Source organism: Kogia breviceps, chromosome 7 (assembly GCF_026419965.1).
Source record: "Kogia breviceps isolate mKogBre1 chromosome 7, mKogBre1 haplotype 1, whole genome shotgun sequence".
In the NCBI taxonomy this organism is placed as follows: Eukaryota; Metazoa; Chordata; class Mammalia; order Artiodactyla; family Physeteridae; genus Kogia; species Kogia breviceps.
The window spans coordinates 31,712,961-31,733,668 of NC_081316.1; the positions used below are offsets into that span (position 1 = coordinate 31,712,961).

General features: G+C 33.9%; 2 protein-coding genes across 3 annotated transcripts in view; one reads left to right on the forward strand and one right to left on the reverse strand.

The window, feature by feature from the left end:
- The window catches only part of MUC15 (mucin 15, cell surface associated), a 106,168-nt gene extending 90,235 nt beyond the window's left edge, over window positions 1–15,933 (forward strand). Inside the window, 2 exon segments of the mRNA XM_059070752.2 lie at window positions 15,606–15,854; window positions 15,857–15,933. Of these exon segments, the coding sequence (XP_058926735.1) occupies window positions 15,606–15,854; window positions 15,857–15,933 (326 nt within the window).
- ANO3 (anoctamin 3) overlaps window positions 1–20,708 on the reverse strand; it is a 258,988-nt gene that overhangs the window by 156,811 nt on the left and 81,469 nt on the right. For both annotated transcript variants that reach the window (XM_067038079.1, XM_067038080.1), the window contains exon 4: window positions 13,031–13,143. In XM_067038079.1, coding sequence (XP_066894180.1) covers window positions 13,031–13,143 — 113 coding nt within the window. The remainder of the gene's footprint in view (window positions 1–13,030; window positions 13,144–20,708) is intronic.

A 20,708-nucleotide genomic window follows, 5' to 3' on the forward strand; every position in this document is an offset into this window, starting at 1 on the left:
ACAGAAAGTTCTCTCTTCCACCACCTGCTTTTCCCATTAGCTAGAGTGTTACATATTGAACGCTGCACAAAGCATTTGACTGGAGGGTTTTTAAACAACTCTTTAAATGCCTGAGTCTGAATAATGATTAAAAGGAAAAAAAAAGATAACTCATCTCTTTATAAGAACTTCTGTATTGTTTTTTATTACTTTATTTTAAGTGGGGTGTTTATGGGGTCGGGTAGGGGTCTGCCTTCGTGTGCCCTTGCTTAATAGTGTCTATGTATGATTCACCTAAGTGGCATTTAGTCATATAATGTCAGTGACATTTTGATGATTTTACTGTCAATTTTTAATAATCTATTGCATATTCTTAGGTTATTTGAATTAGTTGGGCAGTTTAACACAAAAGGTGGGAGGTATGTTTCAGTCTGAATAATAATGGTCTGACAAAAAGTTTATTGGTAAACTAGGTAATGTTTTTTTATATAATGGGGTTTACTAGGATTGCCTATATATTTTTTCAGCTTTTCATGTAAATTTCCTCATTTTCTTTTTCACTAGAGAAAGCTACAACAGTAACATTTGTAATTTCTGAAAAATCCTACAACTGTTAAACTTGATAGTGCATTATATTGGTTCTGGGCTGCACATAATGAAATCAATAGAAGTAACTTCTATCTAAAAAGAAATAAATTAATAAATAAAATTGAAAAATTTTGCCCCTTTGTGGTTAACATTCACATGATGCAATGCAACAGAGGGTTACTTTTATTTCTGTCAAGAAAACCTCCACAGGATAGCTTGTAATTGGGACTGACAAGGCATTCAACTAAGAATCAGCCACTTAATGGATATGGCCTTGAATTAATCAGCATGCTAAAAATTGATTTTCCAGTTAGGCCCACATAACAGAACATTTTAACTTCACACAAGAGTTTGGAACCTTTAAACAACAAATGGTAGATTACTGTAATCCCTGTGTCTAAACTGCCTGTGGCATCAAGGGATTAATAAAATCATACAGGTCTCCATGACTGGGACCCTCATCTGGAATCTTGATTTTCATCTTGCAGCCACAAAACAACTTTTTAAAAATCCACAAGCTTCAGAAGTTACTTAATAAACACAACAGTGCTTTATTTTTATTGATATTTCCCTTTGAAAATAGTGATAGTTGATCAAAATAGTCATATTTTGGTGGACTCATTTGGTGGCATTAAAAGTCTGTAGGCCAATGTAGGGGAAGTGAAGGGCTACAAGCAGCAGGGAAGGGATGAGTATTTCACAATTGATTAGGATTTGAACACAGGAACCTCAATTTTGTACTTCCTTCTTAAACATAAAACATTGAGGAAAGCACGATATTCATGGCCCCTAGTGAACATGAGAATTCCTGAGGGACGCAAACATGTTCTCTAACTACCTGATGTGCTTGTCTCATGGCCTCTACAGGCCCTTTTGTGCACCTCCAATATACTTGGCATAGCGCAGTGCTTAACAGTGTGGTGGCCTCTATATACTTCCTGCCTACTGCTTACTTAGCTGTAAGAGAACAGGGATACTTAGCCATTCCAAGCCTCCATTTCCTCACCTATGAAAAGGGGATAAAAATATACCCTACTTTTTAGAGATGTGAGTATAAATGAATACAGGTCATCAATAAAATCCCTGAAGGGTCCTTAATAAATGTTAGCGGTCGTAATTATTTAATATTATCATTATTATTAATGTGCCAACTCCCAATCCAGTGTTCCTTCTGCTACATACACAAACTGGACAGCCTTGAGGTAGGAGATTAATGGAGTAGATTTGACTTCTACTATGTTCAAATAACATTCGTTTTGATCTGATTCCATTGGCTGCCTTCATTTCTCAGCAGGTAGAGAACTGATTTGATGTGAGCCTATCACTGACTGAATGTATAAATATCAAGTAGAACAACTATCTGCACCATTTAACTGGTGTGCCCACACATTAACTTACTGAATTTACTTTCACATCCCATAAACATATGTAAAATTTCTGCAGACAAGTTATTGCAGCTCTCATTTTAGAGCTAAAGTCCTCCAGGTAAGCTTAGGAGATCTCTCAACTGGGAAAACCAGCAAGCTGGTGATTCAGGAAGCCTGTTCCGTGTCTAATTACCAAGACATTAGTTCCAGGAGACAGAAAACATCTATGGCATCTTGTCTGTTTTCTGGTATTGGTTATGAAATAAGACTTCCTATATAGGTACATTTTTTTCCTATACAGTCTTCGAGGGAACAAAGACATGGATCCCGACAAATCCATCCCTCACCTAAATCTACTCTCATAATTAACATCTCCATGTCTTGATTTCCTAGCCTCCTGCTCTAGACATAGTTGTAGGGGCTTTTGTGGAGGAGGGGAGTAGAGTTCTTTTTTTTTCCTGATTTACAAGGGTAGCTCCTACACTGTGTAGAAGATGCAGTTAAAAATATTTAGTCTACTGATTATTGTGGAATATCAAGGAGTATACACATTCTCCCTTGTGGCTACTTTTGCTAGAAATATTATTTGTAACCAACTCCCTGTAAATTTTTACTTTTTTGATACAAGAGTAAATTACAACAGCTCAGTCCACTCCTGGATGCTGTGGGTTAGCCACACAATAATAAAATACAGAACTGCCTACTTCAGAGCAACATTTTAGGGGTTTTGAAAGTTATGATTAATATATGTGAGTGTATTTCTTACAGTTAACTATTGAGTGGGAGTCAGAAAAGCATAGGAGTCAAAGAGACATGCTACAATCCAGCTCTGTTCCTGCCTAGCTCAGAGACTGGGCAAGAAACTTACCTCTTTAAACCTTATTTTCTTCATTAGTAAAATGAGACCACCACTACTTACTTTCATTGAGTTATTATGAGAATTAAATTAGATAATGCATATGTATATATAAAGCTTCCGGTGTGTAAGTGAGGAATACTTACTAGGGGAAAAACCTAAAATGCTATTTAATGAAGGTTAACAGACTGAAAAGTGAAGCCCTGAATTGTTCTTGTTTCACCAGTGTAGCAAAGTGAAAAAGCAGTTTTGGAAAATAGAACCATCTTATTTCAAATCCTGATACCTGCTGTGTGAGATTTTAAAATGGGAATGATAATATTGTAATATTTACTTATAGCTTAAATTTAAGAATACATGAAGTAAACTTGATGTCATGTGAATTTGACCAATCGCTGTAATTTTTTGTATACAATCCTAATAATTTTATCTATGAAAAAGAGGTAGATTATTTTTATACAGTGTATAAAACAGCACATATTGTTTTTTTAAAACCACCTTTTTATTATATAATCATACACTGCGATCATCTCCCATCATCCTTAAATAATTTGGGGACTTATTTTTCAATATAGTATCTCACCTTGTTTAAAGGCATTAATACTTTTAATTTCATCGTGATCATTTAAGTGCTTTATCTTCTCTCCCCCACAAGTTCCTCACAAATTTCAGTGTGAGAAACATCTTTAAACACAATTATTTGGGCTAACATCTAGTTACATTCCCTGAATAGATTCCTAGAAGTGGGTCAAAAGGAAAGATTATTTTAAGGCTTTTAATCCTCACTGTTAAATTACTTCCCAGAAAATTTGGATCAATATACATATCTACCAGCAAGAAATAAAAGCAACAGTTTATAGTGTCAATTCTGAGTTTTATTTAAAAAAAATTATAATTTGGTTTAAAAAAAGGTGCTTACATTTGTATTTCTGCAATTACTAGTACCGCTAATCATTTTACGTGTTAAAATTATATTGTTTTTTAATGATTTTTTTACTCTTGCATTCATCAATTATATTATTATGATGTCTTTGTAGAATAAGAACATTAACCATCCTTTGGTATATTCTTTTTTAAAATTAATTAATTAATTAATTAATTAATTTATTTATTTATGGCTGTGTTGGGTCTTCGATGCTGTGCACAGGCTTTCTCAAGTTGCGGCAAGTGGGGGCTACTCTGCGTTGTGGTATGCAGACTTCTCATTGCGGTGGCTTCTCTGGTTGCAGAGCATGGGCTCTAGGCATGAGCGCTTCAGTAGTTGTGGCTCATGGGCCCTAGTATATTCTAGTATGTCAGGTCATCATCACATCTTAAGTTTATCTCTTACTTCTTAATTTTATTGTAATTTTGATACTGGTTAGTATCTAAATAGCTCTATCAAGATTTCCATGATTAATTTTATTTGTTGGTGTAGAAAAGCCATTTAGAAATCACATTCTTCTAGCCTGTGATTAGAAATAAATGCTAATTTTATTTTTACATATTAATTTTGAATTGACTAACTATCTTCAGTTCATTTTGGTATAAGATGTGAAGCAGGCATCTGAAAACATTTTAACCCCTACCAAATTATTGATCAGTTTTTGTGAGAACATTTGCACATTATTTTTAAGCTCAATATTTCTTTACAATTTGAAATGCTACTTTTATCATAATACACACATGCACACACATTTGGGTTTAAGTAATCCATAGATAATGTGGAGCAATTCTGGAAAATCTTATGCTAAATCTTTGGGAATACACAAACTAGCAATTAGCTAGTGTAGAACATTTTCTAGGGAGGGCTTCTGATGGTCAAGGTAGGCAATGAAATGGTACCAGGGAGGGAGTTGCCTCCTATGGCTACAGGGAAGATAATGCCTTCCTCAGTATCAAAGATTTTGTAGACGAGACCAGGTATCCTTTTGGCTGCTTAAAAATGGAGTCTTCTTACTACTAGGCAAGAAGATAAATTTAAAACACTAGCTAAAAAGATTAAGAAACCAAGATGATTTGCTGGATGTCCCATGTTTATATAAAAATTAAATAGGGTACCATTTCCCACAATGAACTATAAAGAAAGTATTATTTCAGGTCCTAAGTTAGGGAGATATTAACATTTTCTTTAGAAACTATCTCAATAAATGCAAATAAATAGTATTTAATTTCATGCATAATTTTGTCAATTGAAGCAGCCATATAGGGCCAAGTTTAGTCATTTATCTTGTAGTTTAAGTTAACGTTATCTTACATTTGCTGGGAAAAAGTATGCAAGTTCAGAATATCAGAATCTGTATGTGATTTGGAAGCAAAGAACCACTGAGCTAAATTAAACAGTTGCCAATGCCCATGTGAAAGGTGCATTGTAGAAGACTACAGAGGCCATCTCCCTGCACCTTTGCCATCACATGATCTGTGTATCCATTCTTAAGAGAAAATTATTCCTGTTACCAGTTTAGTTAAAGATGAATACCACCTACCAATGCCAGTTGACACAGTCAAATTGAATAGCCTTGTGATTTAAATTTAATGAACTGCTAAAATAGCCATATCAAGATTTTCCTGGTCTATGACCTCTTTCCTGTCTGATTTGATACCCAATGTCTTTTCAGAGGAGAAGTCACTGTAATTTGGAGTATAGATTTATATTCCCAGAAATTATTAGTAGTTATTTTTGGCATCCTGAGGGACAGTAGCAGCAGCAAAATCTTCATTAATGTCTAGTACACAAGCCATGGATTTTGCTTCACAGCTTTGCTCCTTTTAACCTAGATTAATTATAGACATTCCCTGTCCACATCTAGAGGCCTTAGCTGGTATGTAGGACATGACTCCTTGATGGAGAGAGGGATTTTGTTTCTCAGTACCATCCAGTTGGTTATAGGACCTTATCTTCAAGTGTTATTCACAGTGCTATCTATACTAATGAGACAGAGAAAGGCAATATATACCCAAACTATCTTAAAATCAATCCCTCTCTCTGACTTGCTTGCAGTCAGCACAGGAGCTCCAGTCTATGAATTCATAGAATTGTTCCTTTTCTCACATTACATTATACATTTGCTCCCTCAGTTTTATTGTTCACACATGTGTTACAGAACCTTTTTGTCAAAATGCTAGAAAGGAAATAAATTTGCCTTTAAAAAAGTTAGTTCTTTACCAATTTTAATGGGTGCTTGGGACACTGCTAACGATACACATATGGTTCAACTGAAGGTAATCTTGGAATTCTGCACTTATTTAAAGGTATAAAAAACTACTTTTGTAAACAGAGTTTAAAAAAAGATAATTTCAGAAAGTGTTAGATGCCTAGATTTTATGCAATTTAGGTTATGACATTTAAAATATACTCGAGACCTATAGAGTTAAATGGATAGTATGAGTATCTGTGGAAAACTCAGGGACAATTTTGCAATTCTTCCCATTCTTGTGATGAAGAATTCACTATATATTAACAATCATTGGTATCAGCAAATATGATATTCTCTAACATTTATGGCTGTCTCCATTATCTATTGCTGAGAAATAAACCATACCCAAATAATTTTTATTTAGCTCAGGATTCTGTGAATAGGTTGGGTCCAGTTGTGCAGTTCTTCTGGTCTCAGCTAGAACTTCTAATGGGTCTGAGTTTCCTGGTCTTTGTCACTGGATTTTCTCACATCTCTGTCTCATTTGGGGCAACTGGACTCACTAGGCTCTCATCACATGGCCTTATCTTCCTGCAGGATAGCTCTGACTTATTCAAATGGTAGAGGAAGAATCCCAAGAGGAATAATAGGAATGCAAGGTCTTTCGAGTTCAAGGTTCAGCACTGGCACATTGTCACTTCTGCAGCCATCTATTGGTCAAAGCAAGGCCCAAGGCCAGTCTAACAGAGTCAGCCTCTTGGATAGGAGGACCTGCGAAGTCTCATTGAAAACAAAGTAGGTATAGGGAAGAGAGAAGGGCTGTGGCCAATTTTTCTATCTACTGAAATGCCCATGAGATATTTAAATATGGCTTTTACTATAAAGCTTGAGGCTAGATAAATCTAGACTTACACCATATTTAGTATATCTCTAATTTCTAGAGCCTCTTAGCTTTTTCCTTGTACACGTATGCCCACCTCCTGAACTGTATTACACGAAAATCAAGACCTGTCTGTGTTTGCCATCTTTCTCTGTTCTCTGTCCTATAGCATTAAACTTTACTCACAGTGGGTTCCAAATAAATGACAAATGTCCTATTAATTTATCAATATCACTTCATATTAGATGTCAGTATCACAGATGAGTTTAGTCTCTAAAATATTAAAGAATTTTAGTATAAATGATATGTGCTAAAAGTTAATGATTTGAGGCAAAATATTCTAAAGACAATTCATTGTTCTGAGTTCAATTTTAGAGCAAACTATAGTGTCTTAAAAATATATTTGGCTTATAAAATTATCATAAGCAGTGGATATATGATCAAAATAAAATTCACCACACTGATTCGAGATCATTCAGGAAATGTTTGCACAATGACTGACAAACCAAATTCTCAAGCAGATGTAACGTCTATCTACACAATGCCCATTACTCTAGTCAGATGCATTTCTATATTTGTTTGTTTATACTGTTGATAAATTCAGCAGAATTTCTTCATAATTTCAATGTAAGATACTGCTTTGATAGATATGGAGTTATCTCCTAGAACCTAGTTTATAGCTGATAGCAAATCTTATTAGAAAGCTGTATTTGTTTTCTGTAATCCATTACTTGCATTACTTACAATGTAGTTTACATTAGAAGTTATTTTCCTCTGTGAGTCTTTGCTCCCTTCCTGTTGACTCTTTATAAAATTGCTTTGTCACCTCTAAAAGGTCATCTCTAAAATGTAACTGAGTAACTACTGTGAAGAAATAAAATAACAGTTACATTGTATAATATGCATGGGACAGACTGCAACCAGTACAATTATCCCAAGCAAATAATGTGAGGCACATATCATCAGCTATACAATTAGATACATACAGATTAATATATGCTAATTTGAACCATATGAAAGTTGCCATTTTGTAGGTCACAAGTAAATGAATATTTTCAATTTCATAAGACAAACCTTAAAATACATACACACATAATTGTGTATACACATATATATATGCATATCATTTAATGATGGGATGAAATAAGAGGAAGGTCAGCAAAGTTATAAATTGAAGGTTATTCAGATACTAGGTCAAACAATAGATATATAGGTCATTGCTTTTTTGAGGTTCTCTCTGATAAATGTACACAAAGACTATATCTAAGAAGATTATTTTGCCCTTCATTTATAGATAAGCTTTGCAAGCAAGTAGCCTAGTTAAATGGATTTTAAATAACTTTTTATTTTTTGGAATAGAACCATTTATGCAAATTGGATTTGTGCTGCACCCTAACTTATGAAACGGATAAAAGCGGACATATTTACATAGACGCTAAAAGAGTGAATCCAGAAACATCTAGGTGATGCATTACATTTTCGAATTTGAATAGAAGTTGAGTAAGACTAACAGGACATTAGGCTAGGATTTCTTGGATTGAACAGCTGTGGTATGTTACTATCATCACCCATTATTCTCTTATTTTTCTGTCAAAAACTAAACATGCATGCAGGTTTAACTATTTCTTCTTAACTTTACTATTCTAAAGTTCAAGTCTAGTCAAAGTGAGATTTGGGAAATGCTACTGTTGAGCAGAAACGAAGTGACGGGTATCATTGGCGGCATGTGCTAAATTTTAGAGAAGCTGATAACACAAATTTTATTTAATCTTAGTTCATTTTCTAATTATTTGAAACATATCGTGTTTGTCTTCCCATTCACTGGTGAAATAAGTACCTGAAGGAACAACAGCTACTTTTTCTCAACTTTTCTTATAATTTGCCTCAGGCTCAGGTCTCTTGAAACAATGCTTTACAGATAGTAGAGCCTCTCCTATGCAAATCAGACAGACATAGGGAGGCAGATGAAGTAAACAGAGAGAGAGAAACTCCTGATTTGTGAAGATAACCTAAGTATTATCAGCATAAAATTGTAAACCCCCTTTAACAAAACCAAGCCAAAGAGGAATGAATAAATCTCACACAAACATTTATTTCTGTATCTACTTACTACAGTTCAGAATCATTATAACAATAATGTTTAAATTGTGCCATATTTCTTCACTAACACATTGATGGTGATTAATGAAGGGATTTTCAAAATTAATCCAGGTCAAACTAAATCAAACATCACAGACAAATATATTTTCACGGAAGTGATTATTGGTTATTGTCCATGCAGTGATAACCAAAAGCTAAGTCATTCCTTGGGTTAAATTGCATTTAATATCCAAATTTCTTTTACAAAGCCATTCCCACTTTAATCAATAAGAAGCAATTCTTAAAAAGCGAGCTTGGACTGAGTCAGAATTTCTACTGGAAAGTATCAAAAGGGGATGGTATTCGGTGCTGGATGACCATATTCAGATGCTTTGAAGAATCCACAAAAGAATTATAGGAATGGTGGGATTGCTGGAGCCAGGGATTTTTAAAAGTGAAGCCCAACCCAGTGACTCATTTGCTGATGAACTATAGTTTCAATGAGGTGTTCTCAACCTCCAAGTTGTTATAAAAACCTTCCATATAGTTCAATATCTGTAAATCAATCAATGCGATACACCACATTAACAAATTGAAAAATAAAAATCATATGATCAGCTCTATAGATTCAGCAAAAGCTTTTGAGAAAATTCAACATCCATTTACAATAAAAACTCCCACCAGGGACTTCCTGGTGGTGCAGTGGTTAAGAAGCTGCCTGCCAATGCAGGGGACACGTGTTCGAGCCCTGGTCTGGGAGGATCCCACATGCCACAGAGGAACTAAGCCCGTGCACTACAAGTACTGAGCCTGTGTTCTAGAGTCCAGGAGCCACAACTACTGAGCCCGCATGTCACAACTACTGAAGCCCATGCACCTAGAGTCTGTGCTCCGCAACAAGAGAAGCCACTGCAATGTGAAGCCTGCGCACCACAATGAAGAGTAGCCCCCACTCGCCACAACTAGAGAAAGCCCGTGCATAGCAATGAAGACCCAATGCAGCCAAAAATAAATAAATAAATAAATCTATTTTAAAAATAAGAATTAAAAATAAAACCTTCCACCAAAATGGGTATAGAGGGAACATACTTCAATATATATGACAAACCTACAGCTAACATCATACTCAACAGTGAAAAGCTGAAAGCATTGATCCTAAGATCAGGGACAAGAAAAGGCTGCTCATTCTCACCACTTTTATTCAACGTAGTATTGGTAGTCCTAGCCACAGCAATCAGACAATAAAAATAAATAAACGGAATCCAAATTGGAAAGGAAGAAGTAAAACTGCCAATATTTGCAGGTGATATGATATTGTACATAGAAAATCCTAAAGATACCACCCAAAAAACTACTAGAACTCATCAATGAATTCTGAAAAGTTGCAGGATACAAAATTAATATATGGAAATATGTTGCATTTCTAAATACTAACAACAAACTACCAGAAAGAGAAATTTTTTTAAAAAAATCACATTTACAACTGCATCAAAAAGAATAAAACACCTAGGAATAAATCTACCTAACAGTGTAAAAGGCTTATACTTGTAAAACTGACACTGATGACAGTAATCTAAGGCCACACAAACAGATGGAAAGATATACCATGCTCATGGATTAAAAGAATTAATATTGTTAAAATGACCATACTACTCAAGGCATTCTATGGATTCAATGCAATCCCTATCAAAATACCAATGGCATTTTTCACAGAACTAGAACAAATAATTCTAAAATCTGTATGGAAACATAAAATACCCCAAATAGCCAAAAACAATCTTGAGAAAGAAGAGTAAAGCTGGAGTTATCATGCGATGTGATTTCAAACTATACTACAAAGATAAAATAATCAAAACAGTATGGTACTGGCACAAAAACAGACACACAGATCAATGAAACAGAATAGAGAGCCCAGTAATTAACCCACTCTTGTATGGGCAATGATTCTGTGAAAAAGGATACAAGAATATACAATGGGAAAAGAGAGTCTCTTTAATAAATGATGTTGGGAAAACTGGACAACTATATGCAAAAAAAATCAGACTGGACTGCTTTCTCACACCATGCACAAAAATAAATTAAAATGAATTAAAGACTTAAATGTAAGACCTGAAGCCATGAAACTTCTAGAACAAAATATAGGCAGTATGCTCTTTGACATCAGTCTCAACAAAATTTTCTGAATATGTCTCCTTAGGCAAGGGAAACAACATAAAAAATAAACAAATGGGACTACATTATATTAAAAAGCTTTTGCACAGTAAAATAAACTATCAACAAAATTAAAAGGCCACCTACTGAATGAGAGAAGACATTTGCAAACAATACTTCCAATAAGTGGTTAATATCCAAAATACACAAAGAACTCATATCAAAAAACCAAAAAAATCCTATTAAAAAATGGGCAGAGGATTTGAATAGACATTTTTCCAAAGAAGACATATAGATAGCCAGGCAACAGGTACATGAAAAGATACTCAGCATCAGTAATTATCAGGGAAATGCAGATCAAAATGACAATGAGACATCACCTCACACATGTCAGAATGGCTGTTAGCAAAAAGACAACAAATAACAAGAGTTGGCAAGAATGTGGGGAAAAGGGGACACGTGCACTTTTACTGGAAATGTAAATTGGTGCAGCCACTATAGAAAAATAGTGTGGAGACTCCTCAAAAAATTTAAAATCGAACTGCCATATGATACAGCAATACCTACCACTCCTGGGTATTTGCCTGAAGAAAACAAAAACACTAATTAGAAAAGATATATGCCCTCCTATATTCATTGCTCCCTTATTTACAATGGCCAAGATGTGGGAGCAACCTATGTGCCCATCAGTAGATGAATAGATAATGAAGATGTGGTATATATGTTATATGGAATACTACTTAGCCATAAGAAGAATGAAATCTTGCCATTTGTGACAACATGGATGGACCTAGAGGGTATTATGCTTAGTGAAATAAGTCAGACAGAGAAAGAAAAATACTGTATGATCTCACTTATATGTGGAATCTAAAAAACAAAGCAAATGAACAAATATAAAACAGAAACAGAGTTATAGATAGAACAAAGAGGTGGTTGCCAGACAAGAAGGGGATGAGGGGAGGAAAGAAATAAGTGAGGGAGATTAAGAGTTACAAACTTCCAGTTGCAAAATAAGTGAGTCATGGGTATGAAATATACAGTGTGGGGAATATAGCAATAAGTATGTAATCTCTTTATATGGTGACATATCATAACTAGACTTATCATAAAAATACCAAATCACTGTTGTGTAATAGAAACCAACATTGTGTTGTAGGTCAGTCATACTTTAAAAACAAACAAACAAAGAATCTCATAGAAAAAGGGATCGGATTCATGGTTAATAGAGGTGGGGAATGTGTGAGGGGGAATTGGATGAAGGCAGTTACAAGGAAAAACCTCCAGTTATAAGATAATTAAGTACTAGGGATGTAAGGATAAAACATGATAACTGTGATGAACACTGCTGTATGCCGTATATGAAAGTTGTTAAGAGAGTAAATTCTAAGAGTTCTTATTACAAGAAAAAATATATTTTTTTTTCTTTGTTTGATTTTGCATCTATATGAGACAATGGATGTTCACTGAACTTATTCTGGTAATCATTTCATGATGTATGTAAGTAAAAAAATTATACTGTACACCTTAAACTTATAAAGTACTGTCAATTATATCTCAATAAAACTGAAAGAAAAACAAAAAAAATTGTCAAGTAGACAACATGATTCTAATTCTACAGATGATGAAAACAAGGCTTAAGTGAGTTTAATTAACCTGCCAAGTTATCACAACTATAAGTACTGGAACTGTAATTCAAATCTTGGTCCACTTGATACTAAAATCCATGTTCTCATTAAAACATGGTATCTTTCAAAAAAAAGAAACATGAAGGAATAAGCCTCTAAAGAAAATATTACTGAATAATTTCATGTTTCAGAATGTTTGTAAAATTCTGTTTGATAGTATAAATGAATATGATGTCTACACATAACTTTTCAATTTTAAGTCCTTAAGATATATATTAACCTGTGTGGCCTCATCTCTCCAGCACAATATTGATTAAAATTGAAAAGAACTGAATGGATTTAGAAGTTAGAGTCTTCAAATGACATATTGATTGTTTAGTTTGCATTACCTTAGGCAATCTGGGCTTGGGTTCAGAATTATTTGGGGGGACAAAGTCTTTAATGAGGCGAGATCGGTCATAATTAGCATGTTCATCCGTGTAATCCTTATCTTTTCCTAGGGCTAGAAAAGAGAAAGAGAAAATTACATCCATTTTTATCCTTCTTCCTTTTCTCTCTCTTTAAATATACTAAGCTCTCTTTTTTCCTGTTTTTCCAAGGTAACCAGGTATAATTTTCATATGACCCATGCATCTAATAAATAAGCACAAAAAGGTAGTAACACGGAATCTTGCCTGTTATTGGATTAATGTCAACACTCCACTAACTTGCAAAAAATTTAAATGCATCTCTGTTATTTAATGTACTTAAACATTTTGAAAATAAAATTAAAGTCATGCAAATGCCATTGGACACATCATTTCTTTTGAACTTGAAGATCGAGATATTTGAAAGAACTCAATAGAATTTTGCATTTTTTAAAGCAAATTTTAAGCATTTATTTGCTTAATTAAAAAACAACTATTGATTTTGGTTATTTATTTTTGCAGTTTTTTGCAGTGAATTTGAAGAGAATAAGAAGTCTGAGAAATCATAGAAGAAAAGCTAACAAACTTTACAAGAAAGATTTAAAAAATATTAGGAGATTGAAATGAAACCACAACAGCAAAAAAGGAGGAAGAACATTGAAATATGGCAATTACCACTGGAATAATCAGAAGGGGTAAACCACAAACATGAATCACATGTAAGAACTTATATGAATAATGAGCAAGCTATAATCAATTTAAAAGAGTATAAAATAGGAAATATCCATGGTGGTTGGGATTTGTGTTCCAGGTGATACAAGTATCTCTTCAAATTCAAAAAGATTCCTAAATATTTAGTCTTTTCAAATAAATTGTTTTGGAATTATTTTATTCAATGTGTTGATACCTATCAACAATGAATTTTGACATAGACAACTACATATAGTGTTTTCAAGAGTTCAGTTGTGTGACTTAGCATTGTAACAAAATAAAATAATTTTGTTTATACTACATGCATTATTTTGTTTTATTAGTAATGCTTAAAATCTACTATAACATATGGAATGTGATGTACAGCTAGCAGTATCAGGTTATTAGCAGTGGTATGAACTAAGAATGAACAGATCACAGTACATCTTAGGATGTAATTAATTACCAATTATGTTAAAATGCTCTAGGCATTTGAGTTATACCTATAGCTATTAATAACAGCTATCACTGGGCTTCCCTGGTGGCGCAGTGGTTGAGAATCTGCCTGCTAATGCAGGGGACACGGGTTCAAGCCCTGGTCTGGGAGGATCCCACATGCCAGGGAGCAACTTAGGCCTGTGAGTCACAACTACTGAGCCTGTGCGTCTGGAGCCTGTGCTCCACAACAAGAGAGCCTGCGATAGTGAGAGGCCCATGCACAGCGATGAAGAGTGGTCCCCGCTTGCCACAACTAGAGAAAGCCCTCGCACAGAAACGAAGACCCAACACAGCAAAAATTAATTAATTAACTCCTACCCCCAACATCTTCTTTAAAACAAAAATAATAATAGCTATCACTGATTGATGGTTAACATTTGCTGAGCACATACTAAGAGCCAGAAACTTTACATATATAATTTCTTTAGTCCTTATAACAACTCTATGCAGTGTGTATGATTTTTACCTACACTTAATAAGAAATAAACTAAGGCATATGGAAATTAAGTAGCATGGCAAAATCACGAAACCAGTAGGGGGTGCATCAAAAACATCCAGACTGACTCCAAAGCTGATGTTTGTGAATATATCAATACTAAAATGTTTCCCTAGATTTAGGTAAATTACATTTCATTTATTTAACAATTATTTATTAAACACCTATGATACGCCAGATATTCTTTTAGGACATATAGCAGGAAACAGAACCCTGCCTTCAAGTAAGAGAAGAAAAAACAATAAGCAACAAAAAAAATACGTAAAATATTAGGTATGCTTTGTGGTCAGTGCATTGGAGAAAAATACAGTAAGGAGGCAAGATACAGGTGTACAAGGTGGAGAAAACAGATGTTATTTTAGTACAGAGGATTGTAGTAACATTTGAGCAAAGACCCGATGAGGTGAGGCAGTAAGTCACACAGGTAAAGTGGAGGAAGAATGGTCTAGATGGAGAAAGTTAAAAATGTAAACAGCAATAGGTAAACGGCATATGCTATTGAGGGGAGTGCACTGGCCTGTGGGTCACAAGACCATCATTTCTCATCCTAAATCTGCCATGTCCTAACCAAGTAATTACCTTTCCCTGAGAGTCTATTTCTTCATCTGTAAAACAGAGATTTTTGAAGTTCTCAAAGAGTCCTCAAACTCTAAAAGTTATTTGATTACTAATTTAATGTTTATAAAAGATAAAATTCCATTTATGTTAATTAATCCATTTCATTTCCCATGGAACACAGTAAATAAAATGTATAGAAGTTTTTCACTCATTTAAATCTTATTCTACTCACAATTTAATTTTTATGCAGAGGTTTTTAAGTTTTGTTTAGTTTGACTTTCTTTCTTTTCTTTCTCTTTAATTCTTACGACACAGACATTCTTGGAATAAGAACATACCTACATCATCATCTTGCTGGAGGAAAGTTCAGTTTTAAGAGACATGCCAAATGCCACAAATTTCACAAAAACTTATCAAATCTTCTTCTGTTCCTTCTTGCCCCAAGGCCCCAACTAGAACTGCTCGTTTTTCTCTTCCAAATTGCATCATATTTTTCCCCTTTTTCCCCCTCTTCTCTTTTCTTTTCCCTCCCTCCTTCCCTTGTCCTCTCTCTTTGTCTTTTTCTTCCTGTTTTTTTTCTTTTTATGGCTCCTTTTATTTTTCTGAATTTAGAAAAAATTCTCCTAGGGCCATGTTCTCTTAATTATTTGTTTTTTAATTTACCACAGAGTCCAGTACAGCTTGATCATTAGTAGATGAGTTAATTAAAAGAAGAAGAAGGAAAAAATGTACCTATTTTGGAAAATCTTGATCCTAAATGATATAATTTTAAATTCCCTTTTATTGTTAGGAATGTAGATATATTTATATTTCTTATTGAAATTTTCCTTGACATTACACAAAAGGATTCTTCTGTTATATAACAATAGCTTTTTTTTTTTGCTACTATCAAGATTGCAAACTCCTGTCCTCATAATGTAAATAGTACCACTGTCTTTCACAATGTTCATACAATGTTACTCAGCTTAGAAACTAGAAATCTCTATCCTTAGTGACTTAGTATGTATTATTCCTGAATATAAAGAGGTCTTAAAGTTGTTTGTGTTTTTTTAAAATACTTGATTTTTTTCTCACACTAACTTTATACACAGTATTACTTAGAGCTAACGTTTTTTAACATGGATAGCTAATAATTACTTAATATATCAGGTATCCTTCATTCATTAAATTAATATATTGAGTTCTGCTGTGCAGTGTACCAGAGACTATTCCAGGTTGAGGATACAGTAGGAACCACAATGAACAAAAATCTTTACCCTCATGAAGTCGACAGTGATGAAATTAAGGAAAGAACAAATATACCACTTACATATTGGAAGGTCATGTCATCAATACAGAAATATAAAGAAGGGCAGGGAGATAAAGAGTATGGGAAGAGCAGAAATTTGCAATTTTAAATAAAATTGTTTAAGAATGGCTTCCCTGAGATAAAATTGGAGCAAAAATGCCAATTGGTAATATCATCACAGTCAAAGGGTACAACAAATGCAAAGGCCCTGAGGTGGGAGCTTGCTTTCCTTGTCTGTTCACAGACAAGGAGATCAGTGTGGCAGTGAGGAGTGAGCAAGGGTGAGAGTGGCAGAATATCCTGTAGAGTAGTAATGGAGGAAGTGGGAGCACATCAGGATCGGCGCCATTAGAAAGATTATGGTTTTCATCCTGAGTTAAACAGAGTGCCACTGGATGAATTTGAGCAGATGATGACATCATCTCTCTTAGATTTTAACAAAATTACTCTGATTGCTGAGATGAAGATAGGTTGAAGGGACCAACAGCAAAGACAAAGAGACTAGTCAGGAGGTATTGCAACAATCAGGGAGAGAGGATGTGGTTTGCATCAGGGTGGTAGCAAGACTGAAAAATGATCAGATGGAGAATATATTTTTAAGGGAAAACTAACAGAATTCTATTGGTCATGGTATATGAAAGAGAGACTTCAACAATAATTCTAATGTTTTTGGCTTGAGCAATGGGAAGGGTGCCATTTTTCACATAATATTTTACTAAATCCTTTAAAGGTATTGTTACCAGCCTCCATTAGCATGAGGAAATTTAGGCAGTTACCTAGGATATCTCATTTAGTGATTAGCAGAATTAGAGTCCAGGAAATCTGGCTCTAAACCTTACATTCCCAGCTACTATGTAACATTGCTTCTTGTAGTTTTGGAGAGATGATGATTTTGGAAACTTTGAGGCAACAAAATATTTAGAAATGAAAAAGAAGTGGGTTATTAAAAAATGCAATATACTTGTTGAATGAAAAATGGGTGAAATTTCTAGATTATAGACATAGCTCTCTATCTTCCTGAAGTTGACAATTATGTATACATAAATATTAATATCCCAATAGATAATGATAAAGACTATCATCAACAGACAAGTAATAAAAAGTGAGACAAATTTAGTAAAAACATTTATTTTTATGTGGTTTAATATTCTCTGTGACCAATAATTTAAATAAAAATGGTACTCTTTTATGCTAGTACATAAATATTCTTTTGCATTTTTTGTTTTTAATTAAAATACCCATTGCTGGAAAGATGCTAGGGAAACTGGTATCATCATTTATTTTCTGTACCAACGTAAGTTAGTAAAACCTTTGGAACAAAATGTGTCAATATGCTTTAACAGAATGACTGGAGAGTAATCCTAAAGTTATAATCTAAAAGAAAGAAAACCTATGTTCACAAGCATGTTTACCAATCCTATGGATACTATACTACAGAGACCACTTCCATCTTAATAAACAGCAACTCAATTTTTGCAGTTACATAGGCCAAAATCCTGACTCCTCATTTTCTCTTATCCCCATGTCTGATCCTTAAGTTAATTCTGTTGACTTAGCACAAAGCATCATTTTTCTGCTTTGCTTTACTCTTTAGCATATATCACTACCTAACATGCTGTATGTTTTCACTTACTTATCTTCATTTATTATCTGTTTCCTTCAGCAAGGTATTCAGGTGCTAGGTTTTCACTTTGTTCACTGCTTCATCCCTAACATCTAGAACAACTAAGGACACTTAGTTGCCATTCAATATATATTTGTTGAATAACTAAATGGATTTAAATGCTCAGCAAATCTTACCTGAACTATCTTCAAATTATATCTAGAAACTGATCATTTGTCAATACTTGATAACAGTTTCTTAATCCAAGCCATCACTATCTCTTGAGTAGAAGTCTATAAGGGTCTTCCTAACTGATCTGTTCCTATCTTTTGCCCCTATTACATGGCAGCCAGAGTATCCCTTTTAAAACCAAAGTTAAATCACATTAACCTTTACTCAAAACCTTCCAATAATTTTGTAGCTCTAAGTAAAAGTCATAGCCCATAATATGACACACCGTGTATGCATCATCTGTCTCCTTACTACCACATCTCATCCCTGTCCTACAACCCTACCCTCACTTCCTCCAATCTAGTTGCACTGGGTTCCTTGATGTTAAGTATACTCTCACCACAAGGCCTTTGCACTTGCTCCTCTCTCTGTCAAGAATGCTCAATCCCTCTTCCAGTCAGAGTTCTGCTCATGCCACATCAGAGAATCTCTCCTTGACCACTTTTTCTAAAATAGAAACTTCTATAGTTCTCTTTCTTCTCATAAGGCTTTATTACTTTTATCAGCACCTGATAGAAAATAATACATACATATGCAAAACATGCATGCTCCACATGTACATATATATCAGCAACTGACATTGTTATAACATAGCTATATAACATATATATGCTATATGTTTATGCTATATATACACATGTATATATACACGTGCATATGTATGTATATATATATATATATATACAAATGAACATATACATGTTCTACATGCATATATTTGTGCTTGTACCTATATGAGAGACAAAGAAAAAATAGAGAGCACTGATAGACGGTTATCTATCTCTTCTCACTGTAAGTGCCATTGGTGAGGTGACTGTTTTGTTCACTGCTACATACCCATTATTTAGCTCATTGTTTAGCATTTTGTAAGCACTTAGTGTCTGTTGAATAAATTGATGAATAGATGGTACGCTCATATGTGGGACTATTTTCCATCTGTTAAATTGCTAATTTTACAGACTGACAACATATAGAAATGCTTAATGTATACTATTAAGTTAAAAAGCTACTTTTCTTCTATTCTGATATATTTTATTTCAAATATGCTTTCCCTTATGAATACAACTTTGTAAAACTATGTAAACTTAACGACAAAGAGTGAAAACTACAGTATGAAAAGAATGTGAAACATTCTCTTATTTTGGCAGAGGAATAGTAGTTTTCCCCTCCCCCTAGACCTTTTTCTGTTATTCTTGCCAGAATTTTATGTGTATTATAAATAGAACTTTAAAAAAATTGCAGTTGGTATTAAGATCTGAGAGTGACAGTGAAGAGGACCACACTGCATTTTGATTAATAAAGCTAATCCTTCTTCCATTAGAAGGATTATCTGAAATATAAACAAAACCTACCAGTGTGTTTTGGTTCTGATCAAGAACATAGATCTTATTTGTATGAAATTTGCCCCATGTGGTAAAAATAAATTAATTCAAACAAACTGAATAATTTCAACAATAACACTAAATTACAAAACCAAATATATATCATATTTCATTATCCTAAGATTCTTTTCCCCCACATTTTAGCATTTCTGAAATCAGGATGGGGTCAACATTCAATGTTATTTATTTAACATAGGAGCAACCCATTTTTCCTAAAAATGCTTATTAATTTGATGGTGCTTTTCACAATTGATAGTGTCTTAAAATTCAGGAAGTTTGATAATTAAGAAAAACAGACTTTCAAAAAACAAAAACATCTAACAACTTTCTGGTACAGTAGAAAACAGATAATTTTGATTATGACAAATGGAACTATTGTTGCTCTCCAGTAGGAAGACAAACACCCTTTAAAAAATAAATTGCATTTCATCAAAATTAAAAACGTGTACTTTAAAGAATATCATCAAGAAAGAGAGACAACCTACAGAATATGAGAAAAAGTTCATATATCTGATAAGGAACTTATATATGTATATATAACTCTTATAACTCAATAATAGACAAACAGCTCAGTTTAAAAATGGGCAAAAGATCTGGATAGACATTTCTCTGAAAAAGATATAAAAGTGGCAAAAAAACAAAACAAATAAACAAAAATAACCAAACACACGAAAACATGCTCAACATTACTAGCTCTCAGGGAAATGAAAATCAAACCCACAATGAGACCACTTCAAACTCACTAGGATGGGTATAATCAAAAAGAAAGACCATAACAAGTGTTGGTGAGAACGTTGAGAAATTGGACCTTCATACACTGCTGGTGGGAATGAACAATGGTGCAGCTGCTGTGGAAAAAAGTCTGGCAGTTCTTCAAAACTTTTAACATAGAGTTACCATATGATATAGGTATA